At 42.8% G+C, this 24,153-nt stretch overlaps 2 protein-coding genes across 3 annotated transcripts in view; one reads left to right on the top strand and one right to left on the bottom strand.

The window, feature by feature from the left end:
- Positions 1–360: 360 nt before the first annotated feature.
- On the top strand, positions 361–18,756 carry LOC115590927 (cortexin-1-like). The gene is made up of 2 exons (XM_030432412.1): positions 361–489; positions 16,169–18,756. The coding sequence occupies exon 2, from the start codon at positions 17,258–17,260 to the stop codon at positions 17,639–17,641; it is 384 nt and encodes a 127-aa protein (XP_030288272.1). The 5' UTR covers positions 361–489; positions 16,169–17,257; the 3' UTR covers positions 17,642–18,756.
- A 109-nt stretch (positions 18,757–18,865) lies between these two features.
- fbn3 (fibrillin 3) overlaps positions 18,866–24,153 on the bottom strand; it is a 70,184-nt gene continuing 64,896 nt past the window's right edge. For both annotated transcript variants that reach the window (XM_030433500.1, XM_030433501.1), the window contains 6 exons: positions 23,955–24,071; positions 23,367–23,495; positions 23,082–23,201; positions 22,375–22,606; positions 22,139–22,292; positions 18,866–21,781 (listed from right to left, as the gene is read on the bottom strand). In XM_030433500.1, coding sequence (XP_030289360.1) covers positions 21,407–21,781; positions 22,139–22,292; positions 22,375–22,606; positions 23,082–23,201; positions 23,367–23,495; positions 23,955–24,071 — 1,127 coding nt within the window. In that variant the 3' untranslated portion in view covers positions 18,866–21,406. The remainder of the gene's footprint in view (positions 21,782–22,138; positions 22,293–22,374; positions 22,607–23,081; positions 23,202–23,366; positions 23,496–23,954; positions 24,072–24,153) is intronic.

The raw sequence follows: 24,153 nt of genomic DNA, 5'->3' as shown, positions 1-24,153 counted from the left end.
AGATTCCGTAATAAATGGTCAGTTTAAAGTTAATTAAACTTGATTTAATAGTATCGCTGTTAACAAACAATGCAGTGCTGTAGGTGTTCCTTACTGGACACATTAGTAAATTGACACAGCTTGTGTTGAAAGTGAATTATGACTTAAACATCCTGCAGATTTTCTCCACCTGTCCCCCATCAGGTCACATTCAGCCGAGTGCAGATGTTTTGGTGACTATAGGCAGATGTGATATGTATTTATTTATGTATTATTGTGTTGAGGGCACCTTTGTGATTGGCTGGGCGCCCTGGGGGAGGTCAGGGTGGGTGGGGAGCTTTAAGAGCGGCTGCCTGCCTCCCGTCGTGTCTTCCGGCAAAGCGACGCTCGACAGCAGCAGCAGCAGGAGGAGACAGAGGAGACGGAGGAGACAGACAGAGGAGACATCACCAGGAGCGCATCATAAAGTTTGAGGCTGCGGCGGACACACGTCCAGGAACTCCACATCAGGTTTGTGCCATATTCTCACGATCACACTGCTGAATGTTGCTTGGAAAAATCTGCACAATGAGAAAGGACATAAGTCCGAATCCGACGTGCGTTTGTACGAGAATGCGCTGCGAAATGCGTAGAGAATGACTTGCATGTCCTTTAGTGCTGTTGGAGAGACACTGTCCTTTAAGTTTAAAGCTTCGTCATCGACGGCGCTTTTATTTGCGTCAAACTTTCCAAGTTGTCCTCTCGCAACAGATTGCTTTATTGTCCTGCAGTTTAACTGATGAACCGCCAGCAGCTGATCACAGGAGTCCTGCTGCCAGAGAGACGCAGTAAAGCTTCTGTTTATTGGTCTGGAAACAAACAGGAGATGCTGGAGACTGGAGGCAAACTTAAAAAAAAAAAAAAGTCCAGTAAAAATGCCAAGAGGGCACCTTTAATTTATTGTTTTTACCAAGAAAGAGGAAAAATAGGAGTTTATTTCCCCTGTAGCTGATAAGCCACGGTGATAATTTGTCTCAGTTTAATGGAGGTTGTATTAGAAATAAGAGTCTACTGAGACCTCTCACCAGACCCTGCTTACTTTGATTTATCTGAAATCACCAAACCACTAGGTTACCACATCTTGGACCAATGTGCCATGAAATTACTATGACAGAATTTCGTCTCCCCTCTCAACCGGACAAGGTTGAATAATCGTGCTGGACGAACCCCCACCCCCCCATAGGTCTGACTGTATGCATACATCCTAAACTGCTGTCAGTATTGTGCAGGTGAATTTCAATCAGAGCTGTCACTCACAGTAGAAATTCTAATTTCCCATGTAATGTGTTTTGAATTTGCCCTTTCAGGTATTCAAAAGAAAAAGAAAAAAACCCTCTATAAGCACTGTGTCATCAGTGCGTTTCACTCTACCTATGATCGACTCCTGTCTCTTATTGTGTCATTTGATTCCCGGCCATGGAGGTGTGGGCTTTGGCCCGTCCTCCACCTTATCATTTACCTGCTCGGACTCTGAAATCTGTGCCAGGCGTTGGACGCAGCCTTCCTGCCCTTTTCCATCCGTATCGTCTCACGTTACAGTGGCAACTGCTGAATTATTAACCACGTCTTGTTAACAGTAATGAGTAATCTGAGTTTTTGGAATGTGGAATCTGATGGAGGTCGTCGAGCAGAGGGTGGACGCTCCAGTGCTCCTCTCAGACCTTGTTTGAGCTTCCAGATTAAAATGTAAGGGATACCCTCCATGTGAAGAGCTGGTCAACTCTCTCAACAGGAACGCTCATCAGAGGGTGTACAGGATGATGCTGAAGGCTGAATTTGATTAAAGTTAATTAGCTGCACACTGTGCTCTCATTTTGATGAGTTTTTCTTAAAACAATGCTGGAAAAGACAGACTTCATTAGAGTGTTTGATGAATTCTGTCTTTCTATGCATGGCAACATTATAAATAGAGCCCGAGCGATATATCATTTGGCCGATAATATCACAGAGATTGCCTATCACAAACATATCGGTATCGGCAGGGGTGTTGTCCGATATGAAAACTTTATTTTAGAGATTATAATACAGGAAAAGATGCTCAGAGTGATGTATTATTATTAAACTCCCAGTCAAGTTTGTCATTTTAGACAATACATTTTCATGTTAAACTGTAAGATATTCTGCCTCCATTACATATTATTGGTCACAGGTGTTTGAAAACCACAGTAAAGGATCATTGCAACAAAAAAAGCATGTATATCAGCGGATATATCGATAGCTTTTACTTTTGCTTCCAAAGATACCACATATGTGAGGCTGAACTTTGAGGAAATATGCCTGAAATTAGACAAAATGACACATCTAGTATGTGACACCTTATGTGACGTATAATTTAAACAAAAGACAATGATCCCAATGTGCACAGTTGACGTTGAGGAATATTACAATTAGCCTCTCCGGAGACTGGAGAGAAGAGGGCAGACTTTGTTGTGTGGGCTAAGTGAGATTGAGAGTGAGGTTCATTTTATTGTTTTGCTGTCCTGTCTATGAGGGCAGAAGGGATGTACTTTTTTCACCAAAATGTCTGTTTATGCTGACTTGTTTGGCTGGATGACTATGAAAAAACTTGGGTTGTGCTTTAGAAAGGCAATCTTTTGTTTCGCAGATTTTGTTTGCCAAGCTTGGGAGAGATAGCAGAATATCTTGTCTGTAAAAAAAGAAACCTCATTTTATAATGAAGTATAATGTAATGAAATGTTTGATCGGTGCAATTTTTCTTTTGCTGTCTTGTAAACCCATGAGGGAAGGGTACTTTTTGTGCGAGACACAGAAATAAAATCAATTTAATATATTTCCAGTTAAGGGAATGATCCTGGGTTGGACTTTTTTCTTTTCAGCATATCAATCAAAAGCTTGAAAGAAGATTTATTGTCACACAGAAGTAAAACAAAAGGGGGAACTTGATATTAAAGAGGTCATATGCTGCTACTTCTCAGGTTCATACTTTTTTTTGAGGGTCCTTGTAGAATAGGTTTACATACTTTGATTTTCAAAAAACACATAATTTTTCTCATATGGTACATCACTATATATATAAAAATAGATATATATATATAAAAATCTATCTATCTATCTAACTATATATATAAATATATACATTTATGTAAAAATATATATATATATTAATGTATATATAAAAATATATACATTAATATATATATAAATATATATATTTATATTTATATTTTATATTTTGTTACATAATGACACACATAAGTTATTGAAGTAAAGCCCCAACACCAAACCAGGCGTGCAGCAGCAGTGTTTTCTGTGAAAAAAACATGGACTTTGGGCTTTTTCTCTTTAAAGCAACATTATATAGAAATTAGCATTTTGTGCGATTTGTCCCCCTCCCCGGAGTGCAACACCATTGTTGTAAATACAAGTCCCAGGTCTGTAACATTTTGTCAAACATAATGTAGGTGCCGTTATTTTAACGTAAAGAAAAGTGACATCATGTCACTTTAAGGTGCTGTTAAATAAACACAAAAATGAGAGCCTGCTGTAGTGTGTGGCTACTTCACTTTATTAACCTCTCTCAGTTTACCACTTCCTAGAAATACACAGCAGGTCGCGGTAACGCTGATCGGCAGGAAGCTGTGAAGCAGTCGCATCATGTAATGACCTGTAATGAGAGGAGAGAAGGAAGGAAAAGAAAGAGAAAACCTGAGTGGGTTTAGCCACAAAGCCCCTGTCAGGATATACAGTATTACAGTATTACACGGAGCACATGAGTGAACCAGTTTCTCCACCACACATCTGTCTCACCATGTCACTGACAATCTTTGTTATTACCTTTGATATCTTCTCTTATTTCTTTATTACATCATTCAGTACTTGTTTGGAAGCAGCTGAGTGAGGAGAAAAAGTCACTAAAACGGCAAATTAAATTCCACGCGCTTCAGTTGAATCATAGAAGAAGAAATCACCTGCGCATTGTGTGGCACTCCAGTGCATTGCTCCTGAAATAATAGCAATGTCACACCGAGCGTGATTCAATTTGGCGGTGTGTAATGTGGCAACACGGCACATACAGGGTCATAAACCTCCTATTTGCTCACATGAACACCAGCAGGACTTCTTCGGAAAATTACTTGTGAGGAGATGTGGCGGAGTCAGCGTGAGCCTTCAACCTTGACAAGTGAGACTTGAGGAGATCCTCCAACGTGTCGCGGGTTTGATTTCCTGTTGAAGATCGGCCATCAAATATTCATCAGCCCCATAATCTATAGCCCCTCTGATAACCGACACAAGGATTTATTGTCCCTGCTCCATCCCAGCACACCGGACCCCAGAGCAGCTCCCAGTCTATTAACTCGTCTGGAAATACAAGAAGGGAGACGATTCTTTTATTGGAATGAAATCTGCTGATGGACCATGAAGCAAAGTGTGCAGATAAGCTCTCCTCTCCCCGACCCTATAGATGTGTTTCCCTTTTCTGCTCTGCGAGGCCTCCTCTCTCACTCTCTCTCTCTCTCTCTCCACCCTGCTGCGAGCTAGGCAATCAAATCAGCAGAACAGACTACCTTCAATCCAGCAAGGTGATATGCCTTTGTGATGACTTTTCTTCTGTTGTTTAATCCGTGCTTAAGAGTCCAACTGGTGGCTTCAATTGTCAGCGGGGATCAGAGCCCTGAGCAGCGCCCTGCTGAGCAAACTTATTTCAGCCTCCCGGTTTGAATCAGCACTTTTGCCATTCATTGCTGAGTATTTCAAGCTCCTAAAGGTGGGCCGGATTTGCGGCGCATTGCACCCCGATGTTGTCATTTCCATGTCCCCTGGGTGTGGGGTCGTCTGTGTTCTGGCGTCGCTGATTGAAAAGCATTGTTTTACATCCTGGCTCACAGTTGCCCTGGAGGCCTCTCACGTCATTTCCTATTAATGAAGAAGTTTCAGACTTTTTGAATGCTGAACCGAGCCCTGCGCATTGGTTTTTTGAGCAAGTGTTGTGTGGGCAGTGCATGTAATATATATATGGCCTTCATCGTGGCTGGCACAGGCTCTGCTCAGCCCCTGTGGACTTGACAGAAAGGCTGCCTGATGGAAGGAAAGTGCTGTCCTCTGACTTAAAGAGTGCTGACATCTCCATACTCTATCCCCACCACACACACCAACACACACCTCCAAATCTCACCTCGTTTTTCTTCTTATCCTCTTACCTCCATATGTATCTGATTGATGCCACCCGACCCTCTTCGCTCCCCGGGTAGCTCCAGACCTCTGCTCCGTCTGAATGCAGACGTGAATCATAGGGATTGCCGTTCTGCTCTCCACCTTTATCTCTCGCTCTGTCTCCGCTTCCCTTCTGCCTTCTCTTACCTCATCCCTCCATCTGACCTCACCACTCATCTCACCTCACCACGGAGTCTTTCCTGCGGGCTATCTCAGCCACTCTCATGCTCACTTACACCAGAGATGTAGCAGTCCACTGTCTTTTTGTTCAGATCAGGGTTTGATACCTGAATTTGGACATCTGATGATTATAGCTGCTTCGAATAATCACTTAGCTTTCAAGTATTATATTAATCACGAGAGACTGACCAAATATATAGGCTGATATTTTTTCCAATATGTGCTGATAAGGAAACTTTTATTTTACATGTCATAATGCAGAAAAAGATGCTCTGGGTAATTTATAATTATTCAATTCCAAGCAAAGTTTATCATTTAACTGTAAAGTCTTTTGCCTCTATTATGTACTTGTTATTACCACAAGTATTTGATAAACACATTTGAGGGATCAACACAAAAAAAGCGTGTTTACATCCTGAGAATGTAACAATATCGGCCAATATACTGATACCGGAATTCATTTAATCCCTACTAGCGGTATCAGTCACGGTCCGAATAATCCAGTATCGGTCTGGCTTTATTAATCACCAACTTTTGTGATAGGAGTTTGAAATATTCCCTGATTCCTCCTTGTTATGTTTGAATATTGTTTTTTCACTCATTCATTCATTCATTCATTCATTCATTCTTTCTTTCACATCTTTGATTTGCAGACAGTGTTGTGAAACAATAAAAAAAGTACTTGAGTAAAAGTCTTAAAGTATTTGATATTAAATGTATTTCAGTATCAAAACTACAAGTAAAAGTAGACGCATACATTTACTTCAATGCAGTAGGTAGATTTTTAAACACAAGCTCAAAAGTAATAAGAGAATTACAAAGATCAGTCAGTCAGTGACATCAGTCCAATATCCAATAAGTGAATTACGTCAGTATTGGCACCAGATGATGATATTGGATGAGATCAGTTCCAACTCTAACTAACAGCTTCTTTCTGTCCTCTCTATCTCTCGCCCCCCCTTTTTTTTTATTAGTACAAAACAATTCTCCACATAAAACTTTGCCTTCGCTTTCTGACTCACTCATCGTCATCCACCCACTCCTGACCTGCCACCACCTGTGAACTGGTCGCCATTCGTCCTCATCATTGTGTGAATATTTCATGCCTGTGATTTATGAATTAAACGTAGGATGAAGTTGAATATGATCGGGCTGACATTTATTCACCCTGATGGGGAGCGAATTTTTCGGAGAATGAAGGGGGTGGTGCTGCCAATTTCCGAAAGGTGACAGCAGCAGTGATGGAAATGATGGTCAGATATGACGGAGCTGATAATGGTGGTGGTGGTGAACAGGCGAGGAAGGTGGTTTCTTCTGCTGCCTGTCAGCATGCCAGCACCCGTGAGTTGCAAGGCTGGAGGCGACAAACACATTTTAAGACTCTCTTGCCTTTGAGTCAGCCCCCGAGGTGCTTCGGAATGGAAAAAAAAATCACACTCTGTGCGGCCGGCGTCGTGACTCTTTGAAATGAAATTCAGAAAATAGAACTGCTATGTGAGTGTGTGCATTAAGTCTTTTTTATTATGTTTTTATTACCATTACTATTCTTTGTTACGTGCCTCCTTTATTGAAGAGGGCACAGCAGAGCCAGTGAATTTTGGATCAAATATAGGTCTTCAGGGCTTGTGAAATGATGTCCAGGAATATTTTCCAATATGTGCTTTTTATGTCACCTATTGGGAGCCTGTGAATCATAGAATCATTCTGAAAACAAATTATTTCAATATTTAAACGACACAAAATAAATTCACTTATCAATACAAGTTCACATGGTTCAGACTTTAGACTTTCTTGCGACTTGAAGGTTCAGACATTAGACTTTTCTTTAGACTTTCTTGCGACTTGAAGGTTCAGACTTTAGACTTTTTTGAGACTTGAAGGTTCAGAATTTAGACTTTTCTTAAAAATTGAAGGTTAAGACTAGACTTTCTTGAGACTTGAAGGTTCAGGCTTTAAACATTTCTTGATACTCTGTATAAAGACACTGAATGCTGTTGTTAGTTCTTGGTATAGCTGATTCCAATTCTGAAGCATATATGAAATGTAATCACATAAAGTGACATTTATAATGGCTCATTGCTCAATGGAGAACGTCGGCCGTTTTTAACTCATATACCTGTTGATCAGATTACCGAGTGCTGTCAGTAGGAAAAATAACGAGAACATTTGGCACAATATTGACCAGATATCAGGACGGCAGCTAAAGCGAACCTATGGGGGCAGACATCCTTAAGTTTCACTTTCGGTTATGTCTGCCCCCATAGGTTCGCTTTAGCTGCCTTTCTGATACTTGTTAAACATTGTGCCAAATGTTCTCGTTATTTTTCCTAATGACAGCACTCGGTAACCTCGATCAACAGGGATATGGGTTAAAAATGGCCGGCATTCTCCTTTAAGGACAGGTGTAGGATAAAAAAATGTATCAACTGAATAAATGTCCACAGGTAATCAAAAAACTAAACTTTGTCAAAAAAACGTATGAATGAAAAATAAGTAAAGTTTTAGCAAGCTTAACATCAGCGTTTATCTGCAGATAGCGGCATCTCCTTGTTTGTGAGAGAGAACCTGTTACCTTACATAGATGAATAAAAAATGAAAAAAACAATGTTAGTGTGTGCAGCAGCACCCACAAACAGGATAGAAGCATTTATTATTTACTTATGTCTAGTGTAAGTTCTTTGGCACCCAGCAGCACTTCTTTGTTATTGCATTATTACATATTGTATGTATGCGTTAGTGAGTGTGGTGGTGCTCATGGGGTGTTTACGAGGCTAGAAGGGAATCATCACATCATACCCACTACAATCAACTAGACTACACCACTGCTCTTGATACAGTTTGTGTCTCTGTGGCTGTTTTGCATGCTTTAGTGTCCACCCAGTGTTCTTAATAATTTACAGTAATGCATTTGAAAGTTTTAATAGATCTGGTCTGCAGCAAGAAGTCCAACATCCAGGCCAGTTCCTCCACAGAGATACAGAATTGACTCCCTCAGAGCGTTCCCCTGGTGGCAGTCAGACACACCATTGCTGCAGGCTGTCAGCGAGAGTGACACAAACAACCAGGAGAGAGGACGGAATAGATTGGACACTAAATAGAGGGGAGCTTCTCCCCCTCCTCCTCCTCCTCCTCCTCCTCCTCCTCCTCGTCCTCCCCCTCTTCCATGTCCCTGATGTCTGGAGATGTTCGGGGGGAACGTGCAGCTCTCCACGCAGCAGATGACCCTATCGGAGGAGGCGCTCTGCTTGGCAGCTGTATCTACATCAGCTCTCATTGTGCTTAGGTAAAACAGAGAGCTTGTCCTGTAGAAAATGAATGCTGATCTGGAATCTTGAATACTTTGAATATTGATGCAGGAGTGACCTTGACAAAACCTAAACCTAAATATGCTGATAGAGAAAATAGACTGCGTGTTCATCTGGGCCGGGCGATAAAATGATAGATTGTCGGCAGCTTGGGAGATGGAATTGCTCAGCTGCATTGAGAATTACAGAGGGGCTTGTTTTTTGCCTTTTGCTCCTTCATCTGTGTACAACTCCATTTGTCTTTCTCTCTATATCTCAGTCCCCTCGTTCATTTCTCCTGGTTCACCTCTATATAAGTTTCTCACTGAGTTGATGTGAACAACCCCTCACTTTTTCTCTTCATAAACGCCTGCGGGCAAGATCCATACTTCAAACTGATGAGGACCGAGCATTGGGGAAGTACGTGTATTTATGACAGCAGACAGGTTCTTGAGGAATACATCAATATAAAGTATATTGGCCTCTCTGTTGTGTCGCTGGCCCGTTTTTTGTTTTAAAAGGTCAGCAGTCTTGAGTGCTTGCCTCTCTCACTGCGATGCACTTCTCATTTGCATGTACGCCCAGTGAAAGAACAGTGTGTCTTTATATCTGCCTCTCGCACACAAATACACACCGTTTCGTCCGTAAGATGCAAGTGTGTGCGGGGGAGCTCGATGACTGGCTGTGTTGGAACAGCAGAATATTTAATTGCCCAACTTTATCACCATTACTGTAGGTACTGAGTGTCTGCCAGGCTAATTATGACGGGGGCTAACCGAGGAGCCGAGCTGAGCTGCTAGCCAAGTGTAAAGACTCCGCAGACACTTTGTCTGTCTCTGGGGCTAAAAATACCTGCAAGACGGTCGTGTTTTGGTCTGTGAATCCGGGTGTGTATGTGTGTGGGTCAATCCCTTTCTTTTCAAAGATGTATTAGAAAAGGTTAAGCTACACGTGTGGAAGTTAGATAAAGTTGTTATTTGGATATTGTTTTTTTGTGGCACACTGCTCAAGGTGACTTGGTCCCCATCGTCCTCATTAGCCTGATGCACGTGGCAGGTGTCAGCTCCCTGAGGTGACGAATGAACCCGGAACAAACACCAACGATTCACAGCAAATAGAAAATCAAAGGTAACAATAAGGCTTAATGATGGATGGTATCGATAGGTTCTCACTGTGTGCAGCCCCTCTGGGTGCTGCATGTGTGTTTTGTTAACTGATGCGAAGGGGGATACCCACCTGAGCTTGCTGATCTCGTGCAGCTCCCCCTTTGCCTTTTCTACAGATCCACTTTATCTTTATCAGCCGCAAATTGTAAAGGGTTAATTCAATTCCCAGCGGGCTGTGGCCGGGACTGGGAACATTTACCATCTCTCTCTCTCCTTTCTTTTGCTCGTGCCACTTGCTCTCTCGCCCTCTACCTTTCTCGTTGTTTCTAAGGTCTAATTACTTTTAGAGAGTGGCTTTACTCAGGCTATAAATAATGACAAATCAAGGCTGTCTCTGCGCTGAACCCAGTGGAGGCTGGCTCGGCTGGCTATCCGTGTGCCTGAAGGGGGAGGACTGTGGTGGTTCCTGGGGAAAAGATCACTCTTGACCCTGTTTTGATGTGAAACTCATGAGACTGTATGTGTGTGTATTTGTGTGAGTGCATGAGGGATGAGAGAGACAGCAGACATCCAAAAAGTGCCAGCGAAGCAAGAAAAGGGAAAGCCATCAGGGAAAGACAGTGTCATATTTTTGTGGAAATGTCCCCAAAGCTGCCTTGACATCGGAATCACAACTTGGGAAAGCAACAGAAACAAAAACCTTGCATCCCACATAAACTGATTAATGCGGCACCACAGATTGTTATGTAGTTGAAATCAATTATTCAAATTTATTTGATGGTTATTCACTGTTTACAAACAATGAAAAGCTTTATAATCCATTTTTAAGCTGTTGTAAAGGTTCATAAACATCAGTTGCCATCCGTATAAAATACGTAGCTGTAGTATTTATAAACTCCTACAACAGCACATGTAAAAAAAAGTAGTATAAAACCTTTTGAGGCTCCAGAGGAAGCTGAAGAATTGTCTCCAGTGATGTCAATTAGTGGCTGAGTTGCATTGTGGGTAATGTAGGCACCAGGTTTTAAAAAGGGACAAGAATGCGTGGAATTACAAAAGTGACGTTTCTGGTTCTGCCGTAGAAATGTTGATATTTAAGTCAAACAGTGTTATAGGAGAACAAAAACTGCTTTTCAAAATCTTGCACCTTCATTACCCACAATGCAACTTAGCCACTGAGTGACATCACTGGAGTCAATTTATCAGCTTACATGCAGCTTCCACTGGAGCAACAAAAGACTTTATGTATACTTTTTTCACATATGCAATAGCACTCTTCAAGACCTATAACACACTTAAATGTGTAAAATTGGTAGAGTTACCCTTTGATAAATGGTTTAGAAAGCACTTCTTTATAAAGTGCTACCTCATGATTAATTGATTAATCGCATGGTCCATAAAATGTCAAATATTTGTGAAAAATGCTCATTACAATTTCACAGATCCCAAGGTGACGTCTTCAAATTGCTGTTTTTGTTCAATTAACACTCCAAAAGCCAAAAACTCCTCATTCACTATGATAAATGATCAATTAAAAGCCACAAATTCCTACATTAAAAAAAGAATTGGACCAGTAAATTGTCATTCTTGTCATTCAAATGACTTCGGTAAACTTTGGTTGGCAACTAATTTTCTTTTGAAATACTGAAAGGTATGTCTTGCTGAACATCAATAACCAGTTAGAATTATTAAAAGTTTATATACTGCTTATAGATAGATAGATAGATAGATAGATAGATAGATAGATAGATAGATAGATAGATAGATAGATAGATAGATTGTGTGTGTGTGTGTGTGTGTGTGTGTTAGAGAGATAGTGGGAGGTGGATAGAAGAAGGGAAAAGTGACACCGTGGTCACCTGAGAGGTAACTAAATTATTTTCAGCTCTCTTCCTTTCATTTACCCTGATGAGTTCTGTCAACGTTAGTTTGACCGATGGCTCCGTGAGGAAGCCATGAGAGTGGTGTGTGAGCGAGTGTGTGCGCACGCACTCTGTCTGTCCATATACTATATGTAATCAAATGAGCTTAAGTATACCTACTGTTGTGTGTGCTTTTGTGTGTATCAGAATATGAATGAGTTTTCCCTGCTGCAGTTGTGTGTGTGTGTGTGTGTTAGTGAGGTGTCCGTCTAAAGGCTTTTCGATGAAGACTGACGAGTGTCCGCTCCACTTCCCTTCATCTCAGGGGTCTCGTCGGTGCTTTGAGGAAGTGTCTTGGAGGAGAAATGGAGTGGGCGAAAACTAATGCGAGTCAAGAGAGATGAGGCTGATGGACGGCAGTGTGTGCTTGTGTCTGGTGTATGTGTGTGTGTGTGAGTGTGTGAGTGTGTGAGGCTGATGGAGGGTGATGGTGGGAGTGAGATTTAACGAGGAGGAAAATAAGCTGAGCAATCTCTGTCTGTCCTCCCCTCTACCTCCCAATAAGTTATTCACACACACACACACACACACACACACACACACACACACACACACACACACACACATACACACACACGCACTCTTGAATCCATGACTGAACTATCTGACCACTGACTCTATAAAGGCTTGTTGCAAAGGCAGGAAACACAGTAACTTTGCCATTTTAGGTTCTATTGTATCGATTGTTCTGTATACAATATGTTCTGTACCCAAAGTGTTTATGACTGCAGTTAATTGCCAAAATAAATCAATATCCTATATGTTGAAGTGATGCTTTCTCTCTTATCGTTAAGTCCATTCCTCTTTCTCTCCTCCAGTCTTTTTCTCATCCTCTATCGGTGATGAGTTAGTGAGAGATAATGGAGAAACGGATAATTACAGGGTTGATAGGATCAGATGAGATGGTGTTTGTACCTTTTACATTCAAAGTGGAAATTACTCCTGTGTGTGGGTTTTATTCATCCACAATGATCTCTTAGGCATGTGTTTTCACACCCACTTGTATTTCGAGTGCGTGCATGTGTGTGTGTGTGTGTGTGAGAGAGAAAGAGAGAGTGGGATACAGCCAGATTAGACTGGTCAGTGTATTCCGTAACATTCTGTAACATGTTACAGCAGAGCTTTTTCCTGCGCACTGACCAGCTGTTGTTTGTACGGAATCTTGATCATTTACAGAGTAAAGATCAGAGTACAGATTTGTGGGTTTACTCCAAGGGGACCCAGTTGCAGACACACAGGCAGACGAGTAACTCAATGAAAAGCGAAGCTTATACAAAAAGCCCAAAATCCCAAATCCTAAAAATGTAGCAGCAAAACGAAGATAACAAAACAGGGGACAACCATAAAAGAAAAGAAAAGCAAATTGCTATCCAGAATTAATGTGAGGAATCTCGAACCAAAAGCCGGAAACACACAACAGGAAGATGAGACACATGAACACAAGGGCAAAACAGAACAGATGAAGTGACAAAGAGAGACGGGAAGACAAGGACTTACATACTTGATAGACAACAGGTGAGGAGTGAAAGGAGCGGGAAAACAGACAAAGGCAGGAAATGAAAAGCAAAACATGACACATGAGGACAGAATTTCAAAATAAAATAGGAAATAAAAAAATTTTAAAAACTCAAACCATGACAGGATAACTATAAAGTACACCCGTGGCATTGAGTTTAAAGCATTGTGTTTTTGATTATTATTCCACTTTACATATTCTGGGATCAGATATCCTCTGATCCAAGTCAACACTTCACCTATGATCCTTCTGTTAGTTTGGTTGCACCTGTCAGAAATAGAAGTAACACCTTTATTATTATTATTATTTGTTCATGAAGTATGGTGAACTCACGTAATAGGTCTTTTTCACATAGAGGCCTTAAGTTGGGAAGTCATTCTGGAGCTTTGAAGTCATATTTCTGAAACAACATGGACACGACAAAGAAAAAGGTGTAGTATTTATGACTGCTAGTGCTCACAGGCCTAAATAACTTTAACTAATCTAGCTCAATTTGCCTCCGGCTACAACGTAATACTGTACTCTAAATTACACGTGAGCAGAAAATTAATATGCAGTTCACGTGACTGATTATCTGACGCAACTGGAATGCATCAACATCCCCGGCAAAAGTTGCGTCCGTGGCATGCACTTCTTTCTGTGAACAATACCACAATTTGTTGTATTGTATAGATTGCAAAACTACAGTTGTGCACCTGTTGGTTACGTAGTCACATTTTAAAGTATCTTTTGTTTAAAAGGCCTTCCGACTGTGTACCTCCAGCTCGAGCCCGACAAGAAGGCTAATCAGTCCAGTAAGAATTAGCTTCACCTGGGAGAGTGTGCAGGGTTTTTAACTGCCAGTGCGCAACATTTTCACTTTCACAGATGAAAAGGGAAGTTTGTTACATTTTAAGTTAAGTGAAAAAAAGCCTTCTTCGGAATATTATTCACATTTCTCAAAAGTATTAAGACATCTGATTTGCAGGGATACACAGTAGGTTGATGAATTATTACTGACCTTTCCATTGTTGATTAGTTGGGAGGACTGAGTACACTATACAGAGCAGATATTGACACATTTTGCCTATACTGGTACTCAGTACTACCAGTACTGGTAGCTGCGTACCTGCTCAACCCTGCTGATCAGATTTTCAAAGGCCGGGCTCTTCTTAACAAACCCTAATGACCGCTTAGCATTTAGCAGTTAGCTACCAGCATTCTGTCGTTGTTGCATCTTTTTAAGTAACAACTAGGGATGCTCGATCAACCTATATCCACCAATAAAGGCTTCTGCATCTGCCTGAAACGACCACTTCTGCTAATATGACAGGCCAGTGAGGTGCTGCTGTAATTATGTGATTGATTAGTTTCATTATTGTGCACAGTAAATGTGTAGATTTTGTGGACTGTCAAGATAAGAGAGAGGATAATAATATGTTCATTCAATGGCGGGTGTGGCCTGATGTTCTCTGTTATTAAAAATATGTGCATATATCTGTGCTGGCATTACCAAATGAGTTAGAAAATCATTAGCAACTATACTGTGCATCAGTTGTAACAACATTATCCCTAAAAGGCCTAAAAACTTTTTATAAGCTGTAAGTGATTTTTTTTGCAGACTGTAATGTAAAAATCTCACCGCAGTTGGAAAGCATTCCTGGACTGGAGCTGCAGATGTGTGACAGTGTCCGTCGTAATAACGTCCTTGAAAACAATTCCAAGGTCTTCTCACCTATTTTTGGGTCTTGCAGCAGGCTGGAACACACACACACACATACACAGCGAGTCTGTTTGTACACATGGAGAAGTGCACATTCACTCACAGTGTGAGTGCCACCTCCCAGGTGTGTCATCCCACAGCCAGCCTGAGTCTGGTGCACCACCCACCCAGGAGACACTGGCTGATGAAGTGGCAGATAGAAAACCTTTGAACTAAAAGCGACAGACACACAGAGGGAGGAAGTGTACGGAAAAGGCATTCTGCCATGGTCATGCAGAGGAAAGTCAGCCAGCAAACCTCTCGTCTCTCCTCTGTACTGCTGCCCGTCCACCACAGGAACGTTTGCTCTGTTCATCCATCTTTACCTCCTCTATCAGTCTTCATCATTTGCTTTTCTGTTCATATTACTACTCCTTTTTTTTTACCTGATCACATTGACTCTCGTCTGTTTTTTTATTTTATCCCTCATGAAATCTAACTTAATCTCTGCACTTCTGTCCATTTTCACCCCTTAATACATTTAATATTAAGAAGAACTCTATAAGTATCTCCTTCTGTATCCACTCATCTCTTCGTCTCTCCTCAGCATCTCTCCCCGGCGCTCTGCATATCTCCCAGTATCACGTTTTGTCTAAGCAAATAGCCCAGTCACTGCTCTATTCAGATGGGTGAGCAGGTAAAAATGGTTTGCGTCTCGCGTTTCCTCAATGATTTGAAACGCGGTCGGCCGCGGGAGACGTGATTTTAGATTATTAATGAGGCCCCGCAACACTTTGTCTTTGCCTCCGTCATGTGAGTGGATGAATGACGGGGGTCAACAAGTGAACAAACGGCCCTCTGTAACAGTGCACTGACAAATGAGGGTGATGTAACGCAGTATCAGTGTTTATAATCGTGCATTCATTACTGCTAATGCGGCCGTAATGACACCATAATCAGCTCGCTAATTGAGTGTCATTACAGGGGATGCTGGTGCTGTGTGCCCCCCCACACATACACACATGCCTAATGTCACTGTCACTGTTACTTATCGAGCGAGTGATGGTGATAATCACAGTGTGTGATGAAACAAAGGAAGGAATGACTTAATCTGCCCCTTATGGTCCACATTAAAAACAATCTGTCCTAATGGAAATGTTGTGCCGTGTTTTATTTTAACGACTTTGACTGATTTTAAATTGCAGAGCAGATTAAAAGGTCCTCATTAGAGCTTTATTAGTGACATTTTTGGACAATTATCTCAATGCTTTTGCCTCGGTTTCTTGCAGGTGGTGAGTTAAAAGGAGCTGCGGTCGCCTGCTGGTTCTTTGGCGCAAACCAGGAACGTCCGATGACACCACGTCTGGCGACTACCCTCTGTGGAGACTGCTGGGACGGCCCCAGAAACAGACCCTGCATTCAGTAACTGGATGAAGCCACTTTCTTCTTCTTTTCTATGATTATTTTCCACGCTCACATCCTCAGAACTCATTTTCTACCTCTCGAAGTGTTTGAAGAGATCATCCCAACTTATTTGAACACCTGCCGACGCTGACCTACTTATCACGCTCCTTTGAGCAAGCACTGCACTGGTTTATATTCAAGGCCATCGATTGATCTGCTGCGCTCCCAATCTAATTAGCCACACGCGTGCACACACACATGCACCTGGTTTTGCAGATGCTCCAAGCACTCCTGTGCTTGTAACACCTGGGTCCCGGCTACAGCTCAACCCAATTGGGTGTCAGAAGTCCATCTGCACTCTATTAACTCCCATCCAGAGGGCTGACCTTGGCTGCGAACAGACACGTGTTGGTGTGTTTGCACCAGCAGGAGGTCGCCTCACATCCCGTCTGCTCGGATTGAGGGTGCAAATGAGAGCTGATGTGGCAGAGCGGCCCCGAGAAAGCCTCTAAAAACACTGACGCCTGAGGGGGTCGGACGCTCAAATAAGAAAGCCGCAGAGCTTCATTACGACGTTAAGTTGCTTCCTGAATATGTGTGACTCTGAAAAGTAGTCTATATTAATTGAAAAGTGTGTGCGTATGTGTCTGTCACATTGTCAGAGCGGATTAGGGCCGGGCCTTTCTGGGTCATGTCTCTTTGACTGACCTAGATTTGACTATACAAACTGTCCAGCGGAGGAAGATGTGTGCGTGATCAGAATAGACACATCTTTGACGAACACTCTCTGACCTGGAGATTGTTCTGCGGTCTTGACTTGCTAACTCACACAGCCAAACTTCTCATTCAGAGTACATGCCCTTCACCCGACAGCCAGGGTCCACGATATAAAACTTCTAAACCGCCATTCTTACGAAGCCTTGTTATCAAACTCCCAGCATCCAGTTTGGCCTTTTCCTTCTGCACCACCCCTCATGAACACCTTCCCCTCCTTCTCCACACCTCCTCCCAGTACACCAACCATCCAGTCAGTGTTTAAGCCGTGCCTTCGGGCCCCGTGGAGGATGAACGATGTGCCCACACTTGACTACGAGTTGCTGCTGTCCCCGGCCAGCTCCTCTCTCCCTGGCAGCCCTGGCGGTGGCAGCAGCAGCAGCCCTCCCTTGGCCCTGGTCGGGGTGGACAATGAGCAGCGCACAGCCTTGGCCTTCGTAGGCCTCCTCATGCTCTTCCTGGTCTTCCTGCTGGTCAGGTGCTTCAGGATCCTGCTGGACCCCTACAGCCGCATGCCCGCATCATCCTGGACTGACCACAAGGAGGGGTTGGAGAGGGGCCAGTTTGATTATGCACTGGTGTAGGTTGATGATGTGAAGAGAGGGTGGAGACAGGGATGTTTGATTGCACATAGAATCTTTAAGAAGCAGATTTAGACATGGACTGTACCAATGCACTCTTTTAGAAGGGGGGTTTACCTGGTGTTGGGAGCATACCTGGTGTATATCACTGTATCACAGCCTGTGTACTGGTGTAAATATGAGGCTGCAGGATTAAACGGGCTGGAATCCTGTGAGCCAAACACTCACCCATCCCCAGATGTTGGACAGAAATAACGAGCTGCACAGCTGCCTTAACCTGACCTCCTGTACTAGTCGAAACATGCTACCACATCACATCACTTTAGGGCTAGGTTTTCCAAACTCCTGTGCTTGTTAGTATCGAAACACAACATTATCTTTGGAAATGGCCGCACTCACTCAAGACATACTTTATAACCTCAAAGCTACATTTTTGATGAGGACACAGGCAGATCTTAAACGAAGGAGTTTACACTAAAGCAGACGCCCCTTTAATGAACGTGTGCAAAGCATCCAAGTGCTGATCCAGGAGCACAAATCCTCACTTTTTTCTTTGATCCTCGAGCAGCACTGCAGTTTCAGATGCTTCTTAAAGCCCGAGCAGGTAGTTTGTGTCTCTCCATGTATGTTTTGTGTGTTACCGTGTCTATAACTGAGAAGCCATATTGAAACTATATAATCCGTTATTACTGCGAGTAGAGTTTATGTTAACTGGTTGTGTGTCCTTTGCTTTAGTCGGCCTGCCAAGTGTGGTGATAAAGCAAACCGCAACCTTTAGGCAACAGAAAGCTTTATTTTTCTATTCTCGACTCAAGTTTGGGAGTCTCCTTTTTGCTATCTCTCGGTCCTCCTCCTCTGATTGCATCGATCTTTAGACTGTGGGTTTTCGAGGTAGTCATGCAGCCACGTCTTAGAAGGCAAAGCAGGTAGCTTTGCTTTTTTGTGTGTGTTTTTTAATTACATATTTTTCTGACTATCTGCTTTGTTTTTGATACACTGGGTTGAATCAGTGAAAATAACAATTAAAGGATTCAATTACTGAATTTCCACTGAGAGCTGGACTGTGTGGAAGGTCCACAGTGTTCATGTTGGAAATCAAATAAAATGATTAATACGTGTCTGTTGTCTTGCGTCACTTTTGTTCATGCGTTTGTTTATTTATCCATATACAGGATATCATGCATCGCTAAAGTGTAAGGGGTGAGGGAAAAACTCAGGACACAAGACTTAAAAATATAACCCACAATACTTTATTGCCATTAATGTCACTGGACAAAAGTTTACAATATTATGTGAATCACTCTAATTTTACAGACTGCCATTAGTTGTCATAAATCTTTGGTTTTTGAAGATGATAATCATTTAGGATATTAAAAGACGTTCCATGATGGCTGATTGATTTAATAATCCTCAGCTGGCTCCCGCGGTGGGACTGGATGATTGTCATTGCAGCTTTCAGTCGGACTGGTGAACATTTCGAACAACTGAAACGGGCTCCTTTATCCTCTGAAGTATAAAATCAAATATTTCAATGCAAGCAGAGGACGATGACAGTATCGTTTCAAGTTTGACGCTGAAGCTGTGATACAGTAAGCTCACTGCCTTATAACATAGTTACAAATAAAAATAAAAATTACAAACTGACAGTAAAGATAAAAAGTATACAAATGTTCCCCGGTTAGAAAAAAACGGTTATGTGTTATAAACCTTGACCCGGCTGTGGGAGAGTTTAGCAAAGTAATACCGATGAGCACCACAGACATGACCGAGCTGGAGACGGCCAAGTTTGCATTGATCCTTATGGCATCGTGACAGTAACAGACAGTGTAAGCTTGTATGAGATAATAAGTGATTGGAATGTTATTTATCTTTAAGTCTGATGTGTTTCCTTTTTTGCTAATGGTTGATTTGACTGGTGACAGTGGTTTCAAACAATACAGTCAGTGATCAACAACTTGCTTTTTTTTTATTTTTGCTCTTTTTTTCTCGACAAAACAAAGTCAGCAACACTACAGGCCTTCAATCTAGGGCTTACTGTGAGTAGTTGTTTTTTTTGGCAGCCTTGGCATTTAAAAAAAAACAAACAAAAAAACATCCACATTTCACTTAAAAATATACAATTTAATTTTCAAGAAGCAAGTTTGATAATATTGTTTTTTTTTCAGCACTGAGACAATACAAAAAGACAGACATACACAACAACAATAACTCCTAGCAAAAAAAAAAAAGTCACTTTTTGCAATCCAGATTCAAGACTGCACTTTCTTTGTACAGCGACAGAGATGGTAATATCTAGCACCTTTTTTCTCTTTGAGAGAAAAATGAAAAATGAAAGATGACCTGACGGATTTTTTGGTTTTTTTTGTTGTGAGGTTTCGTGTTCACCTGTGCGTGCCCTTACACTGTAAAGCACTACCTTTAGTTACAGCTTAGGTAATGTTGACATGTCATGTACCTTTGAGACTGTTTGTCTCTTTGTGTTGTAAACGAGGCTCAGACCTCAGACATCAAGCTCAAGTCAAAGAAGTCAGGTAAAGTCAGCTTATTGTCAAGCTTGGCCTCGCAAACGCAGGCTGTCAGCCACGGCTCTGTTCCCCTGGAGCATTTACAGAACAAACGCAGAGGCGGGACAAGCTGCGGGAGTCTGACAGCCGAACGAGGAAAACACACTTTGGACTTAATGAAAAAAAGCTGTCTCTCAGGTCCAGAATCAGTTGCACCTGAAGTCTCATTCCCCACGAGGATAAATACAAACGTGACCTGATCTACCTTCTTTTAAGTCTACGAGCTACTAACTGGTGTACTCCCTGCTCACACCGGATGCCGAGCAACACTAGCACCCTCTTTTGTTTTTAAGTCGGCAACGCAGCGTGGTGTCCATACTGAAGCACTGAGGTAACCAAACATGACAGCACACACACACGCAAACACGCTCATCCCTGCTTGCCGCTGCCCGCAGACAGGACAGAAGTCAGTCACATCAGAGCAGAAGACAGCTGGCTGTTCTCTCGTCTGAAAGTATTGGTTTTGGCGTCCAGCTACAGAAAAACAGACCCCTATGGACTAAAGAACCTGAAATGCTGTGTAAATGTTGCAGTCCTTCGTGTTAACATTATTCAAACAGCACAAATACATTAAATGACACACTACAATATTGAGAGGGGTGATAAATCTGGTTCCCCCAGTGTTGTGATCACAGAGAGGTGAGAAAGTCCTTGGACCACCATGACGGCACCCTTATCTTCGGCCTTAACATCTACTAAACCGAAAGGACTGAAGCCCTGTGATTAAACACCACCATTCATGTTGCATAAAGACAGTTTTGGCCACTCTCAGCACTTCACTTCTGATAAAAACCCTCCTTTGTCTAATTTCTTGTCTATAAAAGTGCTTCATGGACTTGTGAACCATCTGATTGTCTTTATTCGGGGGGCTGTGGTCCAAGCACTAGGGCACCTCTCTGCCACCTCCTCCACTGGCGCTCTCAGTGGAGAATGAGTGCTGGATCAGGTACAAGTGGAGGGGCGCGAGAGGAAGTGTAGTCAGGAAAAAAAAACACAAAACATGAACATATAATAACATAAACAGTAACAAAGTGGTGGTAGAGTTGGGCTGATTTACTCAGTTTTTCATAGCCCTTGACAACCCCCCCCCCCGTGTTGGTGGGGACGGTCTTGCAGGGGAGGAATTATTGGATAAAAGGGGGCAGGTTAAAACTCGAAGGATTTAGGAATCAGTCCCGGACAAGATTTCGAGCACACTCTGAGCTCAGTGCAGGTGGATGTTGAGCTTGATACGCAGGGCGTCTCCTATTTCCCCTTTTAGGTAGTCAATGTCGTGCTGCTCCTCCAGCTGGTGTAGTCTACGGGGCCCGAACAGCCGCAGGCTGGCGATCTCCAGCCGGTAGGATCCCGGAGGAGGCGGCCTCTTGCCGAGCCGGAGTACGCTCTTTCCGTCACGGCGCTCCAGCAGGCGGAAGTGTTCATTACCGTTGCCGTGGGTGATGACATAGCGTACATGGTTTTCAAGGGGTTGCAGGGCGGGCAGAAGCTCAAGTAGAGGCTCCTTGTTGAGCAGCGAGGACAGAGAAATGTTCATGGGGATGGAGTCCTGAGTGTCCATGCTGGCCATACTCACTGAGCCCTGGAGTGAGGATAAGCACAGATGGAGGGAGGTAAAACATGACGCAGCAGAATATAGACCTCAACAAAGTCATTAAGTGACATCAGAAAATCGAAAGTGACTCCTTAAACTGAAGCCCTGTCCACGCATACACCAGTATTTCTTTAAACAAAGACTTCGTTTTAGGTTGCTGAAAAAGCTGCTCCCAATATTTTGCTAACAAATATTACCAAGAAGAGCAGTCACATTTTCTCTGCCTCGGTCATAGGATTTCCTGTAATCCACTTCGATACAATCTGCTTCTGACAATACCTGTGCACAGCAGGCCTAGACAAGGCCTGAAGCTAGCATTGAAAAGCAATTTGCCACCACATGTACCTGGCCGATCTCATTTTCATCTGCATTTCGTCTGTGCCGTCCGCCCTTTCCTCCTCCGTTGATCTTACACTCGTAGCAGGCCTCAGGAGACAGACTGTCGTCATCTTCACCCTCCGCAAACTGGCCGGGGATACCTGAGCCAGTGATACAGTGACTGGATGGAAACAAGAAGACAGTTAATAAATCTCTGGTAACTTCTACTACAATCATTCTGATCTTTCTCTGTGTTCCCTCACCCCTGGCCGGCTCTGTAGAAACCTCCAGGACAGCCACACAGGTAGCCGCCGTCAGTGTTGGAGCAGCCGTAGATGCAGGGGTTGCTGCCTGTGCTACATTCATTCACATCCTGGCAGCCACCGGCGCCCTGCTCAAAGTCAAAGCCGGAGGGACACACACACTTGAAGCTGCCCAGTGTGTTGTAGCAGGAGGCACCGCCACACACCGATCCTCCCTGACACTCGTTTTCATCTGCAGAGGAAAGAGAAGGGGAGTGTGTCATGAGAGGTTTGCATGGTGGCGATGATGATGATGGTGAATATCTTCATCCTGTTTCATATCACTTAATACTCAACACTTCGGTAGAGTATTAAGTTATTTCTACAAATCATTGTTATGTTGCTCGGATGAATACTGAGCTCAGAAATATCACTTTCTGTAAAAGAGCAAACTCGGATCAGATCATTCAAGACAAGATGGTCATTAGTGTAATCATTATTCCACAGTAACAGGGAGTTTTCCTCACTCACTTAACACTAATAATCAAATGGAAAACATCAACTTTGTTTAAATTAATCCACATTTCTGCTTACATGAACCAGAATTATTAACAAAAATCTGACTATAACATAGATTCACATATTATTGCAGCGTTACTACGAGCCCTAAAGACTTAAAAACCTAGCCGTGACCTGAATGACTCACGGATGGACTCAGCGTAACTCACCCACACACTGGTTCCACTGGTAGTGCTGCACGTAGCCCTGCGGACAGCCACAGCGGTAACCTCCCAGCATGTTTTGACAGCCGTGCTGACAGCGGTGGTTGCTGCCACACTCGTCCACATCTGAGGAAAATAAGGACCTTTTAATTCCTAGTAAATTTTCAGCATCAGCAGTGACATTCAACTTAACCACAAGCACACAAGTAGAAGAGCCTGTCTCCTCTGTGTGACAGACCTGCCTCTCGAAACCACACTGGACTAAATGTTGAAGTTACTGCGTCTGCTCACCTTCACACTCCATGCCTGTGTTGTCCAGGGAGAAACCTTTAGAGCATTCACAGTTGAAGCTACCAGGTGTGTTGACACAAGAGGCCCGGGAACCGCACGCGCTGTTCTGAGCGTTACACTCGTTGTTGTCTGCGAGGAGAGGTGAAACAAATGAATGTGTGTTTTTTTGTTGTTTTGTCCTTAAAGCAGCTGCAAGGAACCTTTATGTTGTGCTAATTCTAATGACCCCTGTGGACAGAAGGGGTATTAGCACCACCGCCTTCCTGTCTCTGCCTTTGTTTTGGAAGCAAGTGAAAGAAAGACGCAACGTTTTTTTAACCACAGCTGTTTTTGCTGGACGCATGATGATGAGGTAATGTATCTAATATGTAATAACTAATTCACCCTAACAACTGTAATAGGATGATGGTGGAACAAGGTAAACTGTGTTTTGGTGTGGGACCAACAGACTGGAGAGCAACTTCTTCTTCTCCACCATATCTGGTACTGAATTGTATCACAACCAGTTCTAAACTCCTTGTAGTACATTTGAGACAAAACTGCTTTGCTGTGCTGAGCAACACTCATCCTCTCCTGCCTCTTACTCACCGATACAGGCAGTCTGGTGCTGTGTGAAGCCGGGGGGACACTTGCAGGTGAAACCTCCGATGGTGTTGACGCAGAGGAACTGGCAGTTATGCTGCTTTGTCGAACATTCATCCAGATCTGCGGGGGAAAGAAGACAACACTCAGTGTCCATCAAACCAAATTACAATCAGAGATATAACCTCTTGTTTATTTATGAAAA

The sequence above is a fragment of the Sparus aurata genome, chromosome 11 (genome assembly GCF_900880675.1).
Source record: "Sparus aurata chromosome 11, fSpaAur1.1, whole genome shotgun sequence".
Lineage (NCBI taxonomy): Eukaryota > Metazoa > Chordata > Actinopteri > Spariformes > Sparidae > Sparus > Sparus aurata.
The sequence above is the reverse complement of the archived record's forward strand: the minus strand, read 5'-3'. Positions and strand labels throughout refer to the sequence as shown.